Source organism: Haliaeetus leucocephalus, unplaced genomic scaffold, assembly GCF_000737465.1.
Source record: "Haliaeetus leucocephalus isolate CR32 unplaced genomic scaffold, Haliaeetus_leucocephalus-4.0 Scaffold450, whole genome shotgun sequence".
Classification (NCBI taxonomy): Eukaryota; Metazoa; Chordata; class Aves; order Accipitriformes; family Accipitridae; genus Haliaeetus; species Haliaeetus leucocephalus.
In genome coordinates, this window is record NW_010972886.1 from 21,168,888 (window position 1) to 21,186,126 (window position 17,239).

A 17,239-nucleotide genomic window follows, 5' to 3' on the forward strand; every position below is an offset into this window, starting at 1 on the left:
CGGGCCCGGCGGCGCGGAGGCGGAGGCGGCGGAGGAGCCCGACCCGGAGGCGGCCCCCGCCCGGCCCTCGCAGAACATCGCCGTGCAGGTGGGTGTCCGCCCCGGCGGGGAGCGCGGCTGCCGGGCCCGTGGGGCGGCAGGGTTTCACCGGGTGCGGGACCAGGCTGGTTACACGGGGCGATTCGGGACCCGGTTGCTTTTGGGGGGGTGGGGGTCACTCGTGACCCGAGCAGGCGGAGACCAGGTGGTGAAGCGTGGCCGTGGGTGCTGCCCGGTCCCGAAGGCGCTGGACTGGCTGTTGTGGCTCTGGGCACTTGGTGAGGCTGCAGAGGGGTTGGGGGGAGTCCGGCAGCAATCGTTTCCCTTCGCAGACCGATTTCAAGACGGCTGACATGGACGTGAACACGGATCAGGATATTGAGAAGAATTTGGTGGGTATCGAAGCCCTGTGATCGGGTCTAGGCTCTGCCACTCGCGCTCCCACACCGCCCTCCCCGGGCAAAGGAGCTGGAGCGCTGCTCTTCCCACGGGGTGTTTTTTTACCTTTTTCAATACCAGCCTTGGCGTTCCAAAGCTGTCCTCTTTAAAGGAGGACATGCGGCACTAGCTGCCGCTGCTGGCGGTGCCCCCCTTCATCCTTTCCAACTGAGGGAGCCTGAGCTTTGAAAGTGGAAGCCGTTAAACTGCGGTTCTTGACAGTGGTGCCCGCTGGGCTCTTACATGCCACTGAGCTTTCCTGCCCCTGTCTGTGCTCTCTTGAGTGTGAGGGAAGGGGAGGGTTCTGCCTAAGTTGCCACTCTCCACTGCAGGACAAAATGATGTCTGAGAGGGCTCTGTTGAAGGAGCGCTACCAGGAGGTGTTGGACAAACAGAGGCAGGTGGAGAATCAGCTGCAGGTACAGCTTAAGCAGCTTCAGCAGCGGAGGGAAGAAGAGATGAAGAACCACCAGGTATTTGGCAAAGTCCTCTTGTTGTTTAACCTGCCCATTAGCACTGCCGCCCACGCGATCGAGGCGGGCTGCTTTGGCCTCATGCGGAGGGGCACGGCAGGGAGCAAAGCAGGCCTTGAGAAGCGGCAGTGACGCACCACATGGCAGTTTCCCTTGCGGACCCCGCTATTTTGCAGCACTAAGGACTGGCCCCTGCCCACATCGGGGTGCTGAGCACTTCAGAACTAATTGCTAACGCAGCATCTTGCACGCACATCTGCTCCTGACGGTGCTCTCGCAACGTCTCTTCAACAAGTGCGTTGTTTTTTCCAAATGAAAGCCAGTGTGGAGTGAGGAGAATTAGCTCCGTGTGATTATTTAGATTTCTGTGGCCGTTGCTCAAGGATCACTAGGTTAAAGGAGTGACTTGCAGGTGACCTGTAGACAAAAGGAGCCATCAGTGTCCTATCAGCTAGATCGAGAACAGAGCAGAACTCGCCGCCCCTTAAAATCCTTCTAAAGGGGCAGGAGAACCTGCGGTTCAGACTATCTGTCTGTCTCCTGGGTCTCCTCATAATAACTGCTATATATCTTGTCTGGATCTACTGCTAAAAAGAAAGATTTTGATGACACGTGTAATTTCATAATCTCTATTCAATTAATCTAAAATAATAACGTATTTAAACTGAAAACCGTTACTTGGGAATTTTGCTCTTTAATTGCACAATGCTTGTTTTACTCTAGGAAATCCTGAAAGCGATTCAGGATGTTACGATCAAGCGAGAAGAGACAAAGAAGAAGATGGAGAAGGAAAAGAAAGAATTCTTGCAGAAAGAGCAGGATCTGAAAGCAGAAATTGAGAAGCTCTGTGAGAAAGGCAGAAGGTATGAGTATGGAAAAGAAAGTGTTTATTTGGGGCGGGGTAGGGGGAAGGGATTGCTTAACCCTCATGTATACCTGATGAAGCAGAAGAGGATCCCTTTAAACATTTGGGAAGCAGCGAGCATTTCAGGGAGCAGCTTAGGTTTCATATGGTTTTGAAGGGATCTACCACAGGTAGAGCACCTTTTGTTTACAGAAGATCTCAAAACAAATGTTTGGGCAGCGGATTATTGCTTTGCCTGTTAGGTGTATGCGTGGACAGCACTTGGCAAGGATAACATGCAGCTCGGCTCTGCGCGTTGCCGTCTTTTGGAATCCAGAGCCTTTCCACAGGAGGCGGGAGTGCTCTGTTGCAGTGCTAGGGGTAGGGTCTCGTTGGCCTTTCCAAGTTGTTCCCCTCAAAATCTCCCATTTTGGTAGGCTGCTTGACTGTCTCACACCAAACAGTTTGAAAGGCTGTCGGCTGCTCTCAGGCTTTGCTGTAAGCCAGGTCGCCTGCTCTGTGCAAAGAATCCTATGAGATTCAGCATGGGGAGGGGGTGGTGTCTAACGCGAGCGAGGTGCGAGTTGTTTGTGAAGATCTGAACGTTCCTTTGGATGGTGAATTTGCACTTTTACGGAGCCATTCTGTCATGTTGTAGAGGTCTGGTGGGGGGTTTTTTGTTTGTTTTTTTCTGAGGCCTCAGTGATGCTTTTGGATAAAACTCCTTTAGTAATGGTTCCAAGTACTCGGCCCCTGTTTCCCCCGAGGGAACGGCTGCGAAGCATGTGTTGTCGGAGCAGCACAGCTCCCCGCAGCAAATTCTGGTTCTGTGCCACAGTCTTTGTGCAGTATCATGATACAGCAAAATTTTTGCTCTGGAGGATGTTAGCGGTTGCGCTCAACCGTTTACTGAATGGTGCAGTCTTCAGAATGTGTTGTCACATTGGGTGCACAGCTGTGCCATTACGTTGTTTAAACTTGGGGCCTCCAGTGTCGGTGGCTGGGCGGTAACACCTTCGCAGTAGGCGACTCCATCTGTCCTTTCTCTCCTGCACAGGTTGCTGAAGGAGCAGGAGGAGAAGGAAAACAAGATTGCTTCTCTGATTGCAGAGCAGTCTGATGAAAAGTAAGGCTCTTCTTTGTTACAGGATGAATACTGTTGAATACTCTTTTCCTTCCAGTCATTTTGTTTTGGAATGAGTCTGATGCTTCTGGTGGGGTGAGCTAGAGAGAGCGGTCTAACAGTGCTGTCCGGTTATGTGCTCTGAAGGTTTTCTCTCCTCTTCCAGCAGGCTGGTGCCCCCGGTCTCAGGCTTAAATCCTCTTTGATCCTGGTCACAAGCAGTCTCCTAGATACTTGTGACACAAAGATCCCATAAGATTAGATTTTATGCTTGGTGGATTGACTCAGCTTGTAACTGCTACCTTCGACTGAATTTCCACTTCCCAGAATTAGGGCAAACCTATCTCTCTGTCTGTTCCCCACAGCCGCCCAGCTACTCTAAACTCTCTGGCACACTTTGCTGTTTTCAAGCTGGGCAGAGAAGCTCCAGGTCTAGGCATAGATGCGGACGTAATGCAGGTGGAAACAGCCAGCTTGAAACTTCTGCAGGATCAGAATGGCTTCGTTCTGTGTGCTGCTTCAGGTCGCTTCCTGGTTCAGACCAGTGCACCCATCCCTGGAGCTGGATGGAATTTTGTCGAGGGGACTTCCCCTCTCCTTCGTTTGCCCAGCGTGTTTGCACACTGGTTGTTTGCGTGCTCTGGAGCAGCTCACTCTTGGGACGGTGACTCACGCAGCCTTGGGAACGGTGGCTGGTGTCATGGCGTGGAAGCTGCCGATCTTCCACGGTTCCACCCCATCCAGAGCTGCAAGGATTGATCGGTTTTGTGGGAGTTTGTCAGCTCTCCTGTTCCACGCCATTCCAGTGCTGAAGCTGACCGGTTCTGTTTCTGAAGCTGACCGGTTCTGTTTCTGTCTGCAGGCAGCTATGGGAGATGGAGCTAGATAAGCTGAAGAACCAGCACAATGAAATCAACAGGAACATTCTCGAGGAGACGGAACGGGCCTGGAAAGCAGAGGTTAGTAGGTGACGCCTTTCCTGCAAAGCACTTGTTGAAGAGAGTCTTTTTAAGATTCCGGGGCGTAATGAATGATTACGTGAAATTCGGAGCAGTAGAGGAGGCGGCTAAGTCCCCCTCTTTGTGGGACAAAAGAAGGGACAAATGAGCATCAGTAAACTTTAGTAGGGACTGGTGCCCTGGTGCACTTAGAATGGTGCTTAGCGAAGAGATTACTGTGGCAGTCTGGCAGCAAGAAACGGGAGCACAAAAACTGCCCTTTGTGTGGGGCCTCTCTCCGCTAGATCCTGTCCCTGGAGAGCCGAAAGGAGCTGCTGGTGTTGAAACTAGAAGAAGCAGAAAAAGAAGCAGAGCTGCACCTCACCTACCTCAAGTAAGTCTCTGCGGCCTCGGAAATGGCAGGGTGTCCCTGCAGGCCCATCTCCTCTTCCTCTACTTAGGCTGGAGGCTTGACTGAAGAAGTTCAAGGTTTCCCAGGGCTTTCTGACTAAAATAATGTGATTCGTTAATGTTGCAAAACAAGGGTATGTGAGGCTGTCCTTACTCCCCGTTACTGTTCATCTGCTGAACGTGTGCCATGCTCTAGACTGAGTGCTGTAGGCATGGCACTGACTGTGGTGTCTGTGTGTCTGTCCACCAGATCAGTACACGCTCTTCTCTTGCGGGGTTCTTTGCCTGGCTGTGAGCCCTTCTTCCTGCCCAGCCGGAGGAGGGGAGCCCTGATGGGGGAAGGACGGAGGGTGTGGTGTATTAGTTGCTCCCGCTTTGCTGCCAGTGAGAGCACAGTTGCAAGTGGGAAAGTTTAGTTGCGCTTGCAGGTCTGCACCACCCACGCTGGAGACGATGAGGCCAAAGCAGGAGTGGGAGATGAGGCTGAACAGGATACGAATGACCAAGGAAAGCGTCCGAGTAAGTTCCCGCCAAACGGCTCCCTGCCTAACACTGAGCAGCTCTTCATGTTGATGCTACTTGGCATGCTTAGTTTCAACCCTCTTTGGGAGAGGACCAAGACCCAGAAGCAGCTGTGTGCCCAAAAGCACAGCACAGTCGGTCTGCCTTTGCCAGCGGCTGCAGAGATCTTCTGCCTCCCTCTTTGGGCTCGCGTGTGTGAACAAGCCACGCGGATATGACGGCCGTGTGTTGGGTTAATTGCAGAGGCAGTTACGCTGTTTCACCCTCCGGGTCCTTTTGCATTCTCTCAACTCTTGTGGAGCTGAACTGTGTCTGCTTTAGGGCCTGCAACCATTGTGGGGCTAAGAATGCTCTGCCCAGGCAGGGGAATCTGCCTGCTCTAGGGACACAGTGCGCAGAACTTCCGCAGGCAGAGGCTTTGATAAATGCGTCTGTTTTCTTCCCTCTCTGCTAGGATCAGTTCAATGACCACATTCAGATGGTGAGAAACGGAACAAAGCTGAGCAGCCTCCCGCAGATCCCAACCCCGACGCTGCCACCTCCACCCTCGGAAGTGAGTGCCTCTCCAGCCTCACAAATACAAGCTTTCACTGCTGGGAAGTTGCTGCGGGGCACTGGGGAACACCCTGCCCACTGCCCCATAACTGGCACGGCCTGCGCCGTGTGCATTGAAGGAAGGATTGCGTTTCCAGGGGTCCTGTGCTTGTCACCTGTCTGTTGGGGCTTACTGGCCATCCCTGGAGAGGAGGGGAAGGGTCTCTTTCCCTCGCCATGAGGAGTAGAGGTGCCAGTGCCTGCAGTTCAGCCTGCCTTGCGGCTGGCTGAGAAGGAAGGCGCTTGGCTCTGCTTTCAGATGGGTTTATTCTAACCAGCCTTTTCTTCTCCACCGGTTTTTCTTTCTCAGACAGATTTCATGCTGACAGCATTCCAGCCCAACCCATCCCTTACTCCCAGGCTCCCCTTTCCCATCGGACCAGTTCCTGTTCCCATGGTCATGCCAAGTGCTGATCCGCGGGCGCTCTCCTTTCCTCTCCTGAACCCTGCTATATCCAGGCCCAACCAGCCTTCCCCACCACTGCCTGCTTCCCAGGGAAGAAACAGCCCGGTAGTGGCATCGCTTATTGGCACGCACAGCCCTCACGTGACTCCCGCCGCCTCCATCCCTCCTCCGCCAGGCCTGGGAGGAGTTAATGTCACTCCAGAGTTTCACAGGCTGCAGCCAGCCGATAAGCTGGAAAAGCTGCTGGAGAAGCTGTTGACTCGGTTTCCACAGTGCAACAAGTAAGTGTCTTGCGTTGTCCTTCCCGGCAAGTGAAGACTGGCATGTGGGATGTGAGCTGGGGTAAGGGGAAGCGGAGCTCCTCCTGCCGCTGGCAGGGCCTGGAGGAAGGGAGGGAAGCCTGAAGGCGAGGAGCAAAGGCTGGGTACTTTCTGTCAGGATTGCCATGGCACTGGGAATGAGAAACGGTGGGAGCTTTGTCTGAAGGACAGCAATCATACCTGAGCTCAGCCAAGAGCCTCCTATGCCCAGCACCGCCTCGGGCAAGCCCTTCAGCCTCCACGGTGCTGCATCCTGGCTGCATGACGGGTGGGCACTGTCTCTTGCTCCAGACGGGGTTTCCCCGCTCTTTCCCCAGTGTTTTGGGCCAAGGAGCTCGTTCAGTGTGCAATTTGCCTCATTGAGAGTGTAGATGGTTGAGAGTGCACACTCCTTCGCTGCGATACGAGCTTCCCTTGGGGCTGGGGTGGCTGGCTCGCCTGGAGCGGTGTTGCAGGGGCCTTGGACAGAGGGTCCCCATCTGTGGGGGCTGCTCAGCTCGCTGGCAGTGGCTGGGAGCTCTCAGCAGGCTGCTGTCCATGCAGGGCCCAGCTCACCAACATACTGCAGCAGATCAAGACGGCTCGGAGGACCATGGCAGGCCTGACCATGGAGGAGCTGAACCAGTTGGTGGCGGCCAAGCTGGCGGAGCAGCAAGAGCGGGCAGCGGCCGGGGCTCAGGTGGGAGAGCGGCGGGGGGCTGGGGGGGGGGCGCCAGAGCCCCCCCGGGGGGGTGCCGGAAAGGGGAGGCTGGGTAGTGGGGAGAGGCTGTGCCTGCTCCCCGGTTCCCAGCTGCACGTGGCCCGCTGCCGGGACTGCACAGGGCTCGGGTTTGGGCCATGCGTCAGGCGTGTCCCCTGGGTTCCCCTTTCTGCTGACTGCGGCTGACTCAAGGGAGTGTTTTTTCACGTGGTGACTTGGGGTAACTCGGCTGTCCTTTCCTTCTGGGCTTTTCCAATGTGCCTCGTTTGCCTTGCTGCAGCCTCTCGGTCGAATTAGGGCCCCCATGTTCTCTGCTCCACTGCCTCAGATCAGCACACCCATGTTCCTGCCCCCGGCCCAGGTGGCTTACCCTGGAACAGCGTCGCACGTAAGGCTTTTTGGCTTTCCTAGAGCACTTCACCATCCCCAGGGAAAGCGGAGGGAGGGAGCCCTTCTGAGAGGTGGCTGAAAGGATGCGCCAGTGAAGCTGGGACCTCTCTCCTCAGGCAGCTACTTGGGCTGCTGAGGTAGAAGGGAGGGGAGTGGCCACAAGAGAGGTGTTGGAGGCTCTGACGCTGTGTGATGGCCACGGGCAGAGGCAGGAATCGGGTAGACTGTGGCCTCTGGCTGCAGCTGGTGGGACAAGTAGCTGGAATGTGGGATACGTGACCTGAGCTGGGGTGCCTGACTTCCATGCCTATCTCTCTTCTGTTCCCTCGCTGCCCGTCCCAGACCCCGGCTGCCTGTAAGCTGTGTCTAATGTGCCAGAAGCTTGTGCAGCCTGGTGACCTTCACCCCATGGCCTGCTCGCACGTGCTGCACAAGGAGGTGAGTGTGCTTCCCTGCTGCGTGCTGCTCTTGGGTGCCTGGTAATGGTGGCCAGTGCCGATTCCCTTCCGGGGGCCCTGGCCACGTGTAGCGAGTTGCTCTTTTCTGGAGATCTTGCCAGGAGAATGGTGTGATCGATAACCAACTTCTCTGCATCGTGTCATGCCCTCCCTCTCCATGCTTTTAGGCTGGGCTGCCCTGAGGGGCCATTTGGTGGTGGCTTTAGGATTGGGCTGTCCTTATTCCTGCCCCCGAGCCTGCGCTCATTGCCATGAGGGTTAGATCCCAGCCTTTTGCCTTCCTGGAGCAGGATGGTCTGGAAGGATCTAGAATACAGGGTGAGGGAGAGCACTGCCACTGTCGCCCAGTTGTCTGGGCGCCATGGGCCTGTGCACAGGAGCTCTTGGCAAGAGGAGGAGACTTTCTCATCCTGCAGTGCTGGCAGTGGTTCACCTGTGTAGGCAAACCCATCATCCCCGTGGCTCTGGGGCCTCCGGCAACTGCTGAGGAAATGGAAAACCATGTGTTGAGGAGGGCTCCCTCCGCATGGTGACCTTTTGATGGAGGTTGTCTCTAAGGAGCCAGAGAAACCATCCCTTAAAACAAGTGCCCTTGCCACCCCTGTTCTGGAAGAGCAGTGCCACGCTCTGTTCACAGCACCTTCGAGTTGTGCCGGTGGCTCTTGACGAATTCTCTCTCTTCCAGTGCATCAAATTCTGGGCACAAACCAACACAAATGACACTTGCCCCTTTTGTCCAAGTCTCAAATGACAGCTACTCGAACAAAGCGGTCCCCCAGAAGGAGTTGCTGTGAATAGACAGGATCGGTTCTAAGATTTCTACAGTTCTATATTTATACGACCATGTATACACATGTACATTTTTATTATATAGGTAATGTGTGTATAGAAAGTCTGTATACATACAAATTCATAAATAAAGTGTGTATATTATGCAGTGATCTGGTGCTGCTCCTAATTTCTTAGCTCGCAGTCTTGCTGGCTTCCTTGTGAATGAGTGTTAAAGCATAACCTGTTCGCCAGGATGCTGGCGGCTGGTGTAACTGCCTCTTCCCACTTAGCTTCCCATGGCTTCTTCTCTGGGGCCAGCGCTTCGGCAGCTCCACACTTGCTGCAAACCATTCCCCTTGGTGGGATACCTCACTGCCCTGTGCCCGGCCCCCTGCTGTGTCCATCTGGCACTGTGGGTGCTCACCCAGTAGCTCCCCTCGTGGCAGTGAACAGGTCGCAGATGAAGAGCATTTTTTTGTGGTCTTTTTTTAATGTAATAATAATTTACCGTGTTAACATTCATCGTTCTTACATAGACAATGGGTTACAGAGTACTGGAGCCTACAGCAACGGCCTGCGGTAACCGTCCCCATCCCCCTCCTGTGGGGCAGAGTTCTGCACACGCCTTGACCTGGTGTTCCCTGCTGTAACTCTGGGCCCTGGGGAGGGAGTGCTCAGGAACGAACGGATTCAGCTGCACTGCAGCTCAGGATAACCAACCAACCTGTTGCAGTTCCTAGTTTCCCCTCTCCTGTACTTTCTCCTAAAGCATGGGCTGAGGCACCAGTGCTTTCTCTGTGGATTTCGGTGGGATTACGAGGTGCTTGGCCCCACTTAAAATCTTGCGCTGACTCTCTAGAAATTTTTCCCCCCTTACTTGCAGTCTGTGGCACGAATTCAGCACTGCTGGAGGCACCTACACCTCGGGGTTGGTCAGGGCAAGCGCTGCCATGGCACAGCATGCCTGAATTTGGCCACTATCTGACTCTTTCTGCACGCACGCACGCACACGCTTGCCAGCTTTTTAAGGCAGTGGTCCACAACAGAGTCTCTGGGATCCTGGGGAGGGGGGAGTCCTGGGCAGGCACGAGGGTGTGGAGGTCTGCGCACACGCTGCAATCACGTAATGTTGCCCTCTTGCGCTGAAGCGGAATCGCTGGGTGCTTGCTGTTTCAGAGTAAGGGGATGCTACTTGCGAGGGTGCTAGTAGCGAAGTGGGACAGCGGAGGGGTGTGTTTACCGGGCTGCTGCAGTGGTGCCTGGCTTGCCTCTCCTACACGATGTGGGTTTCCTCTTGCCGTGCATGCTGGCTCCCTCACTGCTTTTTCAAAGAAATACTTAACCGCAGGGTTTAGTTAACAAGCTTTATGCTTGGCGATTACTGCAGACTCACAGCGCTCCAGCCCCCGGCCCCTGTCCCCAAGCTGAAGCAGTGGCTGGACTCTTGCACATGCCTCCACTGGGCAGCTGCCAGCTCGGCCCCGTGCCGCAGGCAGCCCAGCCCCCTCTTTTGCTCGTGGAGGAACGTTGCCTCTTAATTAGTGGATCTTGGTGTTTGAAAGGAAGGACTTTCCTGTCCAGGTTGGAGGCAGAGAAGTAAGGAAGTACAGCATGATCAACTGCCTGCAAGCTCGAGGGCGTCTGCCCAGGGGAAGGGAGGTGGTGAGCCTGTGGCGGAGGTCCTTTCGGCTCGTGAACCACTGCTCTGTGTGCTCCAGCCCTGCCCTCCTCCTGCATCCCTCCGTCACTGTCACCACCTCCTCCGAAACCAACTTGGGCCACCCCTGATCCATAAAGTGCTTCCACCCGAGCACACCGCTGCTGAGCGAGCCTTGGCCTTGGGCTGTGGCCTAGGCCCTAGGACTGAGCGGAGGGCTGAAAGTATTTAAAAAAAACCCAAAACAAAACAGGACCAAACCCCCTAATGTTGGGTTTGGAACAGTGGCTTTCAGCGCTAGAATTAAAAATACAGATATATGTATATCTTGTACAGGTGAGAAGCAACCTTTACTTGTACACCTGTGCACGGTGTGGGACCTGCTATGTACACGCTCTGATTCTGCGCAGCTGCACTACCAATGACTTGCATTATAAAAAAAAAACAAACAACCCCCCCAAAATCTGAAATAAATAGAACTGTGTGTTTAAAAAATAAGAAATGCTGCAGTCCCCGCAGCCCCCAAGCTGCCAGGGTGTCTCACGCTGTGGGAGCAGGAGCCGAGGCCTGGCCAGGACGCACAGACTTGTGGAGCGAGCAGAGAGGATCCGCCGTGGGACTCGCTGGCGGTGAGGCAGGGCAGGGGCTGCGGGTGGGAGCTGGCCAAGCCCGGCGCTGGCTCCCCTATGGCTTTCAAACGGGCGCGGGTGGGCCGGAGAGTGGCCGGCATGGGGGTTGGGTACTTCGCTCTCTCGGCACGCGGTTTCTGCGCGTAGCGGGCTGCCTGGTGCTCGGAGGGGGGACATGCCGCTTCTTTCCCTCCCCACACAGCCTGTGGGGGCAAGTGCCAATGTCCCCGAGCCGGGAGGCTGTTTATCCTGGGATGGGAGGGCAGCAGCCACCGGCTTCTCCGTGGCAGGCGCCACTGCTGCTGGAACGGAGGTGAGGCAGTTTCCTGTCCCCAAATGGGACGTGGCGAGTGAAAATGGAGCAGGGAGATGGGTGCCTGCTCCTGCCTGTCCCGGAGGCCGGCGGGAGGGCAGGGTGGGCACAGGGAGTCCCGGGGCTGGCAGCAGCGGAAGGACGGTTTGGGAGGGCAGGGGAAATGCCACAGGAAACGTTGGAGCGAGACGTGTACAGGGGAAGCAGAAGGATGGGAGGGAAACCCCTGCCTCTGGCTGCTCCTGTCCGGGCAGCCCCAGGCTGGCCCTGCGTGGCTGTCTCCGAAAAGCCCGGGGCTGGGGACGGGAGGCTCCTGAGATGGGAACTCTGGAGCTCGGCTCAGGCAGGTGTCCTGTGCAGGGAGCCACACAGGGAAGGCATGCACGCACAGCTCCCTGCGTGGAGAGCCTGAGCCGGTGGCATCCCGAGAGGGGCAGCTGCACAGGGATGGAGGGCGACAGGGGACAGGCAGGGGATGGCTCGTCAGCATGACTCTGCCACGCCTGGCAGGGATGGCCTGGGCAGGAGAGCTTGGGACAGGCTGGGTGCTGGAGCAGAGATGCTACCCTCGGCCCCTGGGACGGGGCTGCTGCGCCCTCACCCACCTCCGCAGCTGCCATGCTCTTTCTGTAGGTCCCGGATGAACACAGCCTGGGCCTGGGGCTCCCACAGCTGCTCCCGGCCCGCCAGCCCTGCCGGGCACCAAGTCCCCCAGGGCCAGGAGAGCCTGGGCTGAGGGTCCGAGCTCCCCACACCACTGCCCTGCCTCCATGGTCCAGCCCCCGGAGAAAGGACCTACCTCTCCCTGCCCCGCTGCCTCAGCTGCAGCCCCCGGGGCTGCCCCCACGCTCTGCTGTCACTTCAGCAAGGATATGTCATCGGCGAAGTCGTCGTGGTCCCGCCGCAGGCAGTGGAAGCAGCGCCACTGGAACACCATGAGGCAGAGGGGCAGCATGAATAGGGCGCAGATGGCTGCCATGACATAGGCGATGGTCATCAGGGTGGACTCGTCCGTCTGTGGGATGTTGTAGCCGCAGTCCTCCATGTTGGAGTGCAGGTAGGGTCCCTCCACGGCGGCTGTCCGAAACTCGTCGTGCACTGCAGGCAGGAGAAGGCAGGGGTCTGGCCGCCGCGCCACCCCTGCGCGTCTGCACTCCCTCCGCTTCTCCCTCCCTCCGGGCCCAGCCCTCACCATGGCAGGCACTGACAGCAAAGCCGATGCGCTTGCGGGCACGGTCGAAGACCACGTAGAAGCCCTCCATGATAACGGCGCCCATGACAGTGCCTGTGGAGGACTGGGAGATGGCAAACTTGTAGCAGTCGTCCTGAGAGGTGGCCACGTCCTCCACCGGGCGCAGGTATTGCTGCCGGAAGAGACGTGCCATCAGGAGAGGGGACGGGGCAGAGCTCCTGGGGGCGGGCAGCTGTCCGCACCCACCCAGCATGATCTGGTCCGCGCGACCAGCTCCAGCCTGCTCAGCACTGGGCAGGGTCTGCCTGGGCCAGCGCTCACCTGGGGCAGGATGGTGATCCGGAAGGACTGGTTGGTGGCCTCCCCCATCAGGTAGAGGGATAGGACGGGGAAGATGTGCCAGGGGGTGGTGCCGACCTGCCAGCAAACCAGCTGCTCCCCCAGCCAGAAGCCGTCCGGGAACTTCTCCGTCTGCCAGAAGGGAAGAAGAGGTGAGCGGAGCCACGGTGGGCAGGCAGCAGAGATGCTCGGGCTGGTTAGGGGCAGCCGTGCTGCCCACAGCCCCGCACTGGCCCTGGGCACATGCCCACGGGGGAGGGATGGCTTTCACTGACCGACGAAGCTGTTTTGATGGATTTCACCGCAGCCTCAAACACCTTCTTTGGCAGCCTGAGGTTGGTGGTCCCGCTGTCCACGATACTCTTGTCGTAGTTGTACTGGGGGGCAGAAGAGAAGGAGTGACCTAGGTGCCAGACTCCAGCACCGCTCCCCTCCCGCTCCCCCCTCGGATAGAAGGCGGACACCTCCAGCAGCAGTGTGCCCCGTAGGGTGGGTTCCCCCACGGCCCCCTCACCTCTTTGCAGTCCATGTTGAGGTCCTGCCCATTGACTTCCAGCTTGACGATGATGACCTCGTAGTACCACTCCTTCCGGATGGGCGTGTACCAGATGTCACCCACGTACAGCGAGCGGTCGATGCCACCAATGATCGGAAGCAGAGACAGAAACGCGCTGCCACCACGTGCTGCCATCTCTGGCCGGGCTGCGTCCCGCAGGCAGCCCCACCGGCCTCCCCTGGCCTGCTGGCTGCCTGCAGAGCACTCACCATGCTGCCTCCCACCGACGCCAGGGCCTCCGTCTCATTGGGCGAGAAGCCTGCCCCACAAAGCTGGAGGGAGAAGATGTTGGGCACCCGGGTCTGCTTCACCAGGGAGTCAAAGAAGGGCTCCAGGCTGTCATCGGGCTGGTGGGAAGAGAAGAGCAGGGGCAGGACAGGGATGGGTCAGTGCCGTCCCTTTGCCAGGGGCTCTCCGTGCCCAGGGGAGCTCCCCTCACTGGGACTGCTGCACCCCCAGGGATCCTGGCTCCATGTGCTGTTGGAGTGGGGCTCACGGTCACCGGCACAGCTGCGAGCGGGGCCCCAGGGGACCGAGCAGAGCCGAGGAAAGAGGCAATTGAACCCTGCCGGGCCATGGCACCCACGGCTGCCAGCAGGGCGCCTGGCCGGCTGTGAGCCAGGACTCACCCGGGCGATCTCAGCATATGCCAGCCCCAGGATCCCTTCCCAGTTGGAGCCATTGATGAAGAATTTGTCCGACTCCGTGATGGCAGCAATGTTGGCTCTGACGGTGACGTTGGGGCCGTGGGGGATGGTGACAAGGTCGGTGCCCAGTTCCCCTTCCCACTTGCCCTGGGTGTAGGGCACGTACACGCCTTTCCGCAGGTCGCGGTAGGTGCTGGACCTGCAACGGTGTCAAAGAGCTGGAGTAAGACTGGCGCGGAGGAGGAGCGGATGCCCTCGCCGCTGGGTGACGGTGGGAGCACATGCATGTGTAGGCGAGCATTTGCGAGCCTAGGGGCATGCCTGTCCTGCAGGCCAGCATGCCTGGGTGAGGGCAGCGTGTGTCTCCGCAAGTGGGGCTGTTGGGGAGCCCCACCGCACGCAGCTCAATGAAGTGCCAGGACGGCTCCTTGCAGCCTGGGCCAAGGCTGTCACAGGGTGTGCAGGGGACAAGCCCGGTGGCTCTTTGCTGTGTGCAACAGCCAGCCGCCCAGACACCATCCTAAATGTTGCGGGAGGGCAGACAGGCAGCCGAGGGGTCCCTCCTTCTCCGGGCACAGGAAGGGTGGTGCGGACCCAGCTGGCCCAGAGGCTGGCGGTGCCCAGCAGGGTCTGGCTGGAGCCCCAGCGAGAAGGGACAGCATGCCTCTGTGGGGCCGGGGCTGCATCACGGGCACACGGAGCGGTGGCTGCGCTCTCTCTGTCCCCCCAGCATAGCATACTCACAGCTGCCGCTGGTAGTATCGCCGGAGGAAGGGGTGAGGCGCAGCTCCCACAGCAAAGTTACTGCTCCCGGTATCCACCAGGATATTCAGCTGGAGAAGGAAGAGAGACAGGGAGGCTCAGGACTGCAGCAGGAGACTCTGCTGCGCTGCCCGCCCGGCTCTGCCTGGCACCGCAGGTGAGCAACGCTTGCCCCATCCCCATGCCTGGCACGCAGTGGCCACCACACTGCCTGCCTCCCGGGGAGCCACGGCTCTGGGTCCCTATCTGGGTGGCAAGCCTCTCTCTGCCCTCCCAACTAGGGCCAGGGCATGCCCTGCTCGCCCAAGTCCAGCCGCAGGGCTTGGTGCCAGCCCCCCGGCACGGGCAGCCGCTTGTGGGCTCGGGCTCCCTGGCATAGCCCCGCATGCTGCTGCCCTGGGGCTGGCGGGGCTCAGCCCACCCTATGTGGCCGCAAAGGGCCCTTTGCCCTGGCAGCAGCAGAGGGACGGGCAGAGGCAGGGGAGGGAGGCTGCCCTGGTGCCTCTTGCATCTGGGGAGGGGGGCCCAGGAGGCAGGAGGGACACCGTGCAGCGGTGCCGAGCCCCGAGCTGAGCGGGGGCCCTCTTTTGCCATGCCCAGGGATGGCTCGGAGACACTGTGTGAGAGAACACAGTGGCGGAGTGGGAGTTGGCGACATCAGGGCATTGCGCAGAGAGCAAACGTTGTTGGGTGCCGTGCAAACAGAGTGCGAGCGCTTCTCGCAGCACAGCCTGGCCTCAGCCCCTGCACTTGGTGCCAGAATCCATAGGCAGGATTGGGCGAGCGCCTGGCAGGGTGTTGTGGGGCTGAAGAGAGTGGCAGCAAGACGGGGTGCCTGGGCTCCCCTTGCCAGAAAACCTAACGTGCTTGCAAAGCTGCTCGGAAGGATCGAAGGTACATGAGCCACCATGGGTTGCTGGGTCTGCTAATCGGCCATCCATACGCTGAGCTCTGCTCTCACTTCATTCCTGCCGGTGCTGTGGATTACCAGCTCACAGGCAGGGTTTAGCAGACATCCCGCCAGCGGGGCCGGGAGCGGGCTGGCTGGATCCTGCCCCCAGCTGAACCCTGTCTGCGGCCCCCTCCGCCCTGCAAGGAGTGCAGTGGGGGTTGCTGGAGCAGGAGCGGGGCTCCACAGGGCTCCATGGGGCTCCCAGCCATGCTGGGCAGCAGAGCTGGGAGGTGAGCTCTGACTCTCAGACCCGGGGGGGCCACTTTGTCAGCACTGCCCCAGCCAGCAGTGTGCCAGGGCTTCGGCACTTAATCCGCACAGTCAGAGGGGAGAGGAAGGTGGATAATGTGCTCATGCCGATCGTGCTGGAGCTGTCGCTGGGGCTGGCCACAGGCAGCACATCCTGGGCACCCCTGGCCCCAGTCCCACCGCCCTGCTGGGGGACAGGTCTCCCACGACCCCACGCTGGCTTGTCGCCTAGGGCACCATTTCAGGCCACGGGTAAAGAACAGAGCGGCACATCCGCCCCCCCAGCATCCCTTCCCGGGTGAGCGCCCGCCGTGCAGCCTGACCTTCCCCTGGCAACCCGGCACCTGCAGCCTCTGCCACGGCGCCTGGGCTGGCTCTGTTTGATCGGCCGTCAGGGGCCATCTGCTCCATGCAGCTCATCTTTGCCCATCCCTGGGGCACCCAGAGGAGATGGGTTTCCCTGGAGGAACACCTGCTGAGCTGATGCTGCCAAGTGAGGATGCAGGCGGCAGGGAGGCTTTTTGCTCTCGCCTGGCCGAGAGCAGCCATTGCACCGGGCAGGCGAAGCAAGCCACTGCTACCGGGGCCCTGCATGCAACCACCCCAGCCGGTCCCCGCCAGGCTGGTGGGTGCTACGTGCCTATGTGAGCAGCGGGGACCCACGCCCTGCAGGCTCCGTCCTGCTGATGGGGGTCAGGCAGAGGACCCGCATCCTTGAGACTCGGCTTGGGCGCCGATTTGGGCCAGGACACGACACGTGAACTGGCAAGGCTGGGACACGTGCGGCGGGGACGCTATCTGAAAGCCTTTGGCTGCTCCCTGGAAGCGACAGCCCCTCCAGGCACCTCGGCAGCAGCTGCGGCTCCTGCCCTAGTGCCACAAGCCCCGACCTGCGTGCAGAGGCGCCAAGCCTTCGCCATCTGTCCCAAAACGCCGGCTCCTGATGCTCGGCTTCCACCTTCTTCCCTGCCTATTTATGAATCAGCTGCTCCTGGGGAGCCTGGTGTGAGCACGCAGCATGACCGATGCACTAAGGGACATGGTGCGCGAGAGCAGTTAACCGCTGACGGCGACTTCACGGCGCAGCACAGCTCAGACCTGAAATTAAAGCTCAATAGAGGAAGAAGCTTCCTTGCCAGTGCTGGGAAGGTGAGGGGAAAGGCGAGGTGAGAGCTGGAGCAGTGGGGCAGAGTGGGGTGCCCAGGTGGCACGCGTGCCTTTGAGAAGGACGCATGCGTCCCCGCAGGTAAACATCCTCCCTGTTCCCCGATTTCCTGCGCGCACACGGCCATGCTCTTTCGCGTGAATCGTTTAATTCCATTACAACGCCTGGAGGGATTTTGCTCCGGCGCGCGCGCACACGCACCACGTTTGCGCTTGGAAGGAGTCCAAGGCTGGAAGGCGCTGCCTGAAAGGGTGACGGCTTTGGAAACGCATGAGTGCCTGGGAACAGGTGGTCCGCACGGAAATCATCCGGCAGCTGCGACACGTGGCAGGGCCCGGGCCCAAGATTATA

At 58.8% G+C, this 17,239-nt stretch overlaps 3 protein-coding genes across 11 annotated transcripts in view; 2 read left to right on the forward strand and 1 right to left on the reverse strand.

The window, feature by feature from the left end:
• Nucleotides 1-10: 10 nt before the first annotated feature.
• RNF214 (ring finger protein 214) lies at nucleotides 11-8,597 on the forward strand. The gene is made up of 14 exons (XM_010574991.1): nucleotides 11-88; nucleotides 372-431; nucleotides 810-950; nucleotides 1,674-1,813; nucleotides 2,852-2,920; nucleotides 3,780-3,876; nucleotides 4,161-4,249; nucleotides 4,683-4,785; nucleotides 5,243-5,341; nucleotides 5,693-6,069; nucleotides 6,652-6,787; nucleotides 7,089-7,196; nucleotides 7,541-7,636; nucleotides 8,342-8,597. Exons 2-14 carry the CDS (start codon nucleotides 393-395, stop codon nucleotides 8,405-8,407), a joined length of 1,560 nt encoding a protein of 519 aa, XP_010573293.1. The 5' UTR covers nucleotides 11-88; nucleotides 372-392; the 3' UTR covers nucleotides 8,408-8,597.
• A 3,201-nt stretch (nucleotides 8,598-11,798) lies between these two features.
• BACE1 (beta-site APP-cleaving enzyme 1) overlaps nucleotides 11,799-17,239 on the reverse strand; it is a 5,727-nt gene continuing 286 nt past the window's right edge. Inside the window, exons 2-9 of the mRNA XM_010574990.1 lie at nucleotides 14,505-14,593; nucleotides 13,743-13,959; nucleotides 13,323-13,460; nucleotides 13,072-13,206; nucleotides 12,833-12,934; nucleotides 12,540-12,689; nucleotides 12,219-12,390; nucleotides 11,799-12,124 (exon numbers count right to left, since the gene is read on the reverse strand). Coding sequence (XP_010573292.1) covers nucleotides 11,883-12,124; nucleotides 12,219-12,390; nucleotides 12,540-12,689; nucleotides 12,833-12,934; nucleotides 13,072-13,206; nucleotides 13,323-13,460; nucleotides 13,743-13,959; nucleotides 14,505-14,593 — 1,245 coding nt within the window. The 3' untranslated portion in view covers nucleotides 11,799-11,882. The remainder of the gene's footprint in view (nucleotides 12,125-12,218; nucleotides 12,391-12,539; nucleotides 12,690-12,832; nucleotides 12,935-13,071; nucleotides 13,207-13,322; nucleotides 13,461-13,742; nucleotides 13,960-14,504; nucleotides 14,594-17,239) is intronic.
• The window catches only part of CEP164 (centrosomal protein 164kDa), a 54,768-nt gene continuing 49,540 nt past the window's right edge, over nucleotides 12,012-17,239 (forward strand). For all 9 annotated transcript variants that reach the window (XM_010574983.1, XM_010574984.1, XM_010574979.1 and 6 more), the window contains exon 1: nucleotides 12,012-12,083. The gene's annotated coding sequence lies outside the window, so the exon portion shown is untranslated. The remainder of the gene's footprint in view (nucleotides 12,084-17,239) is intronic.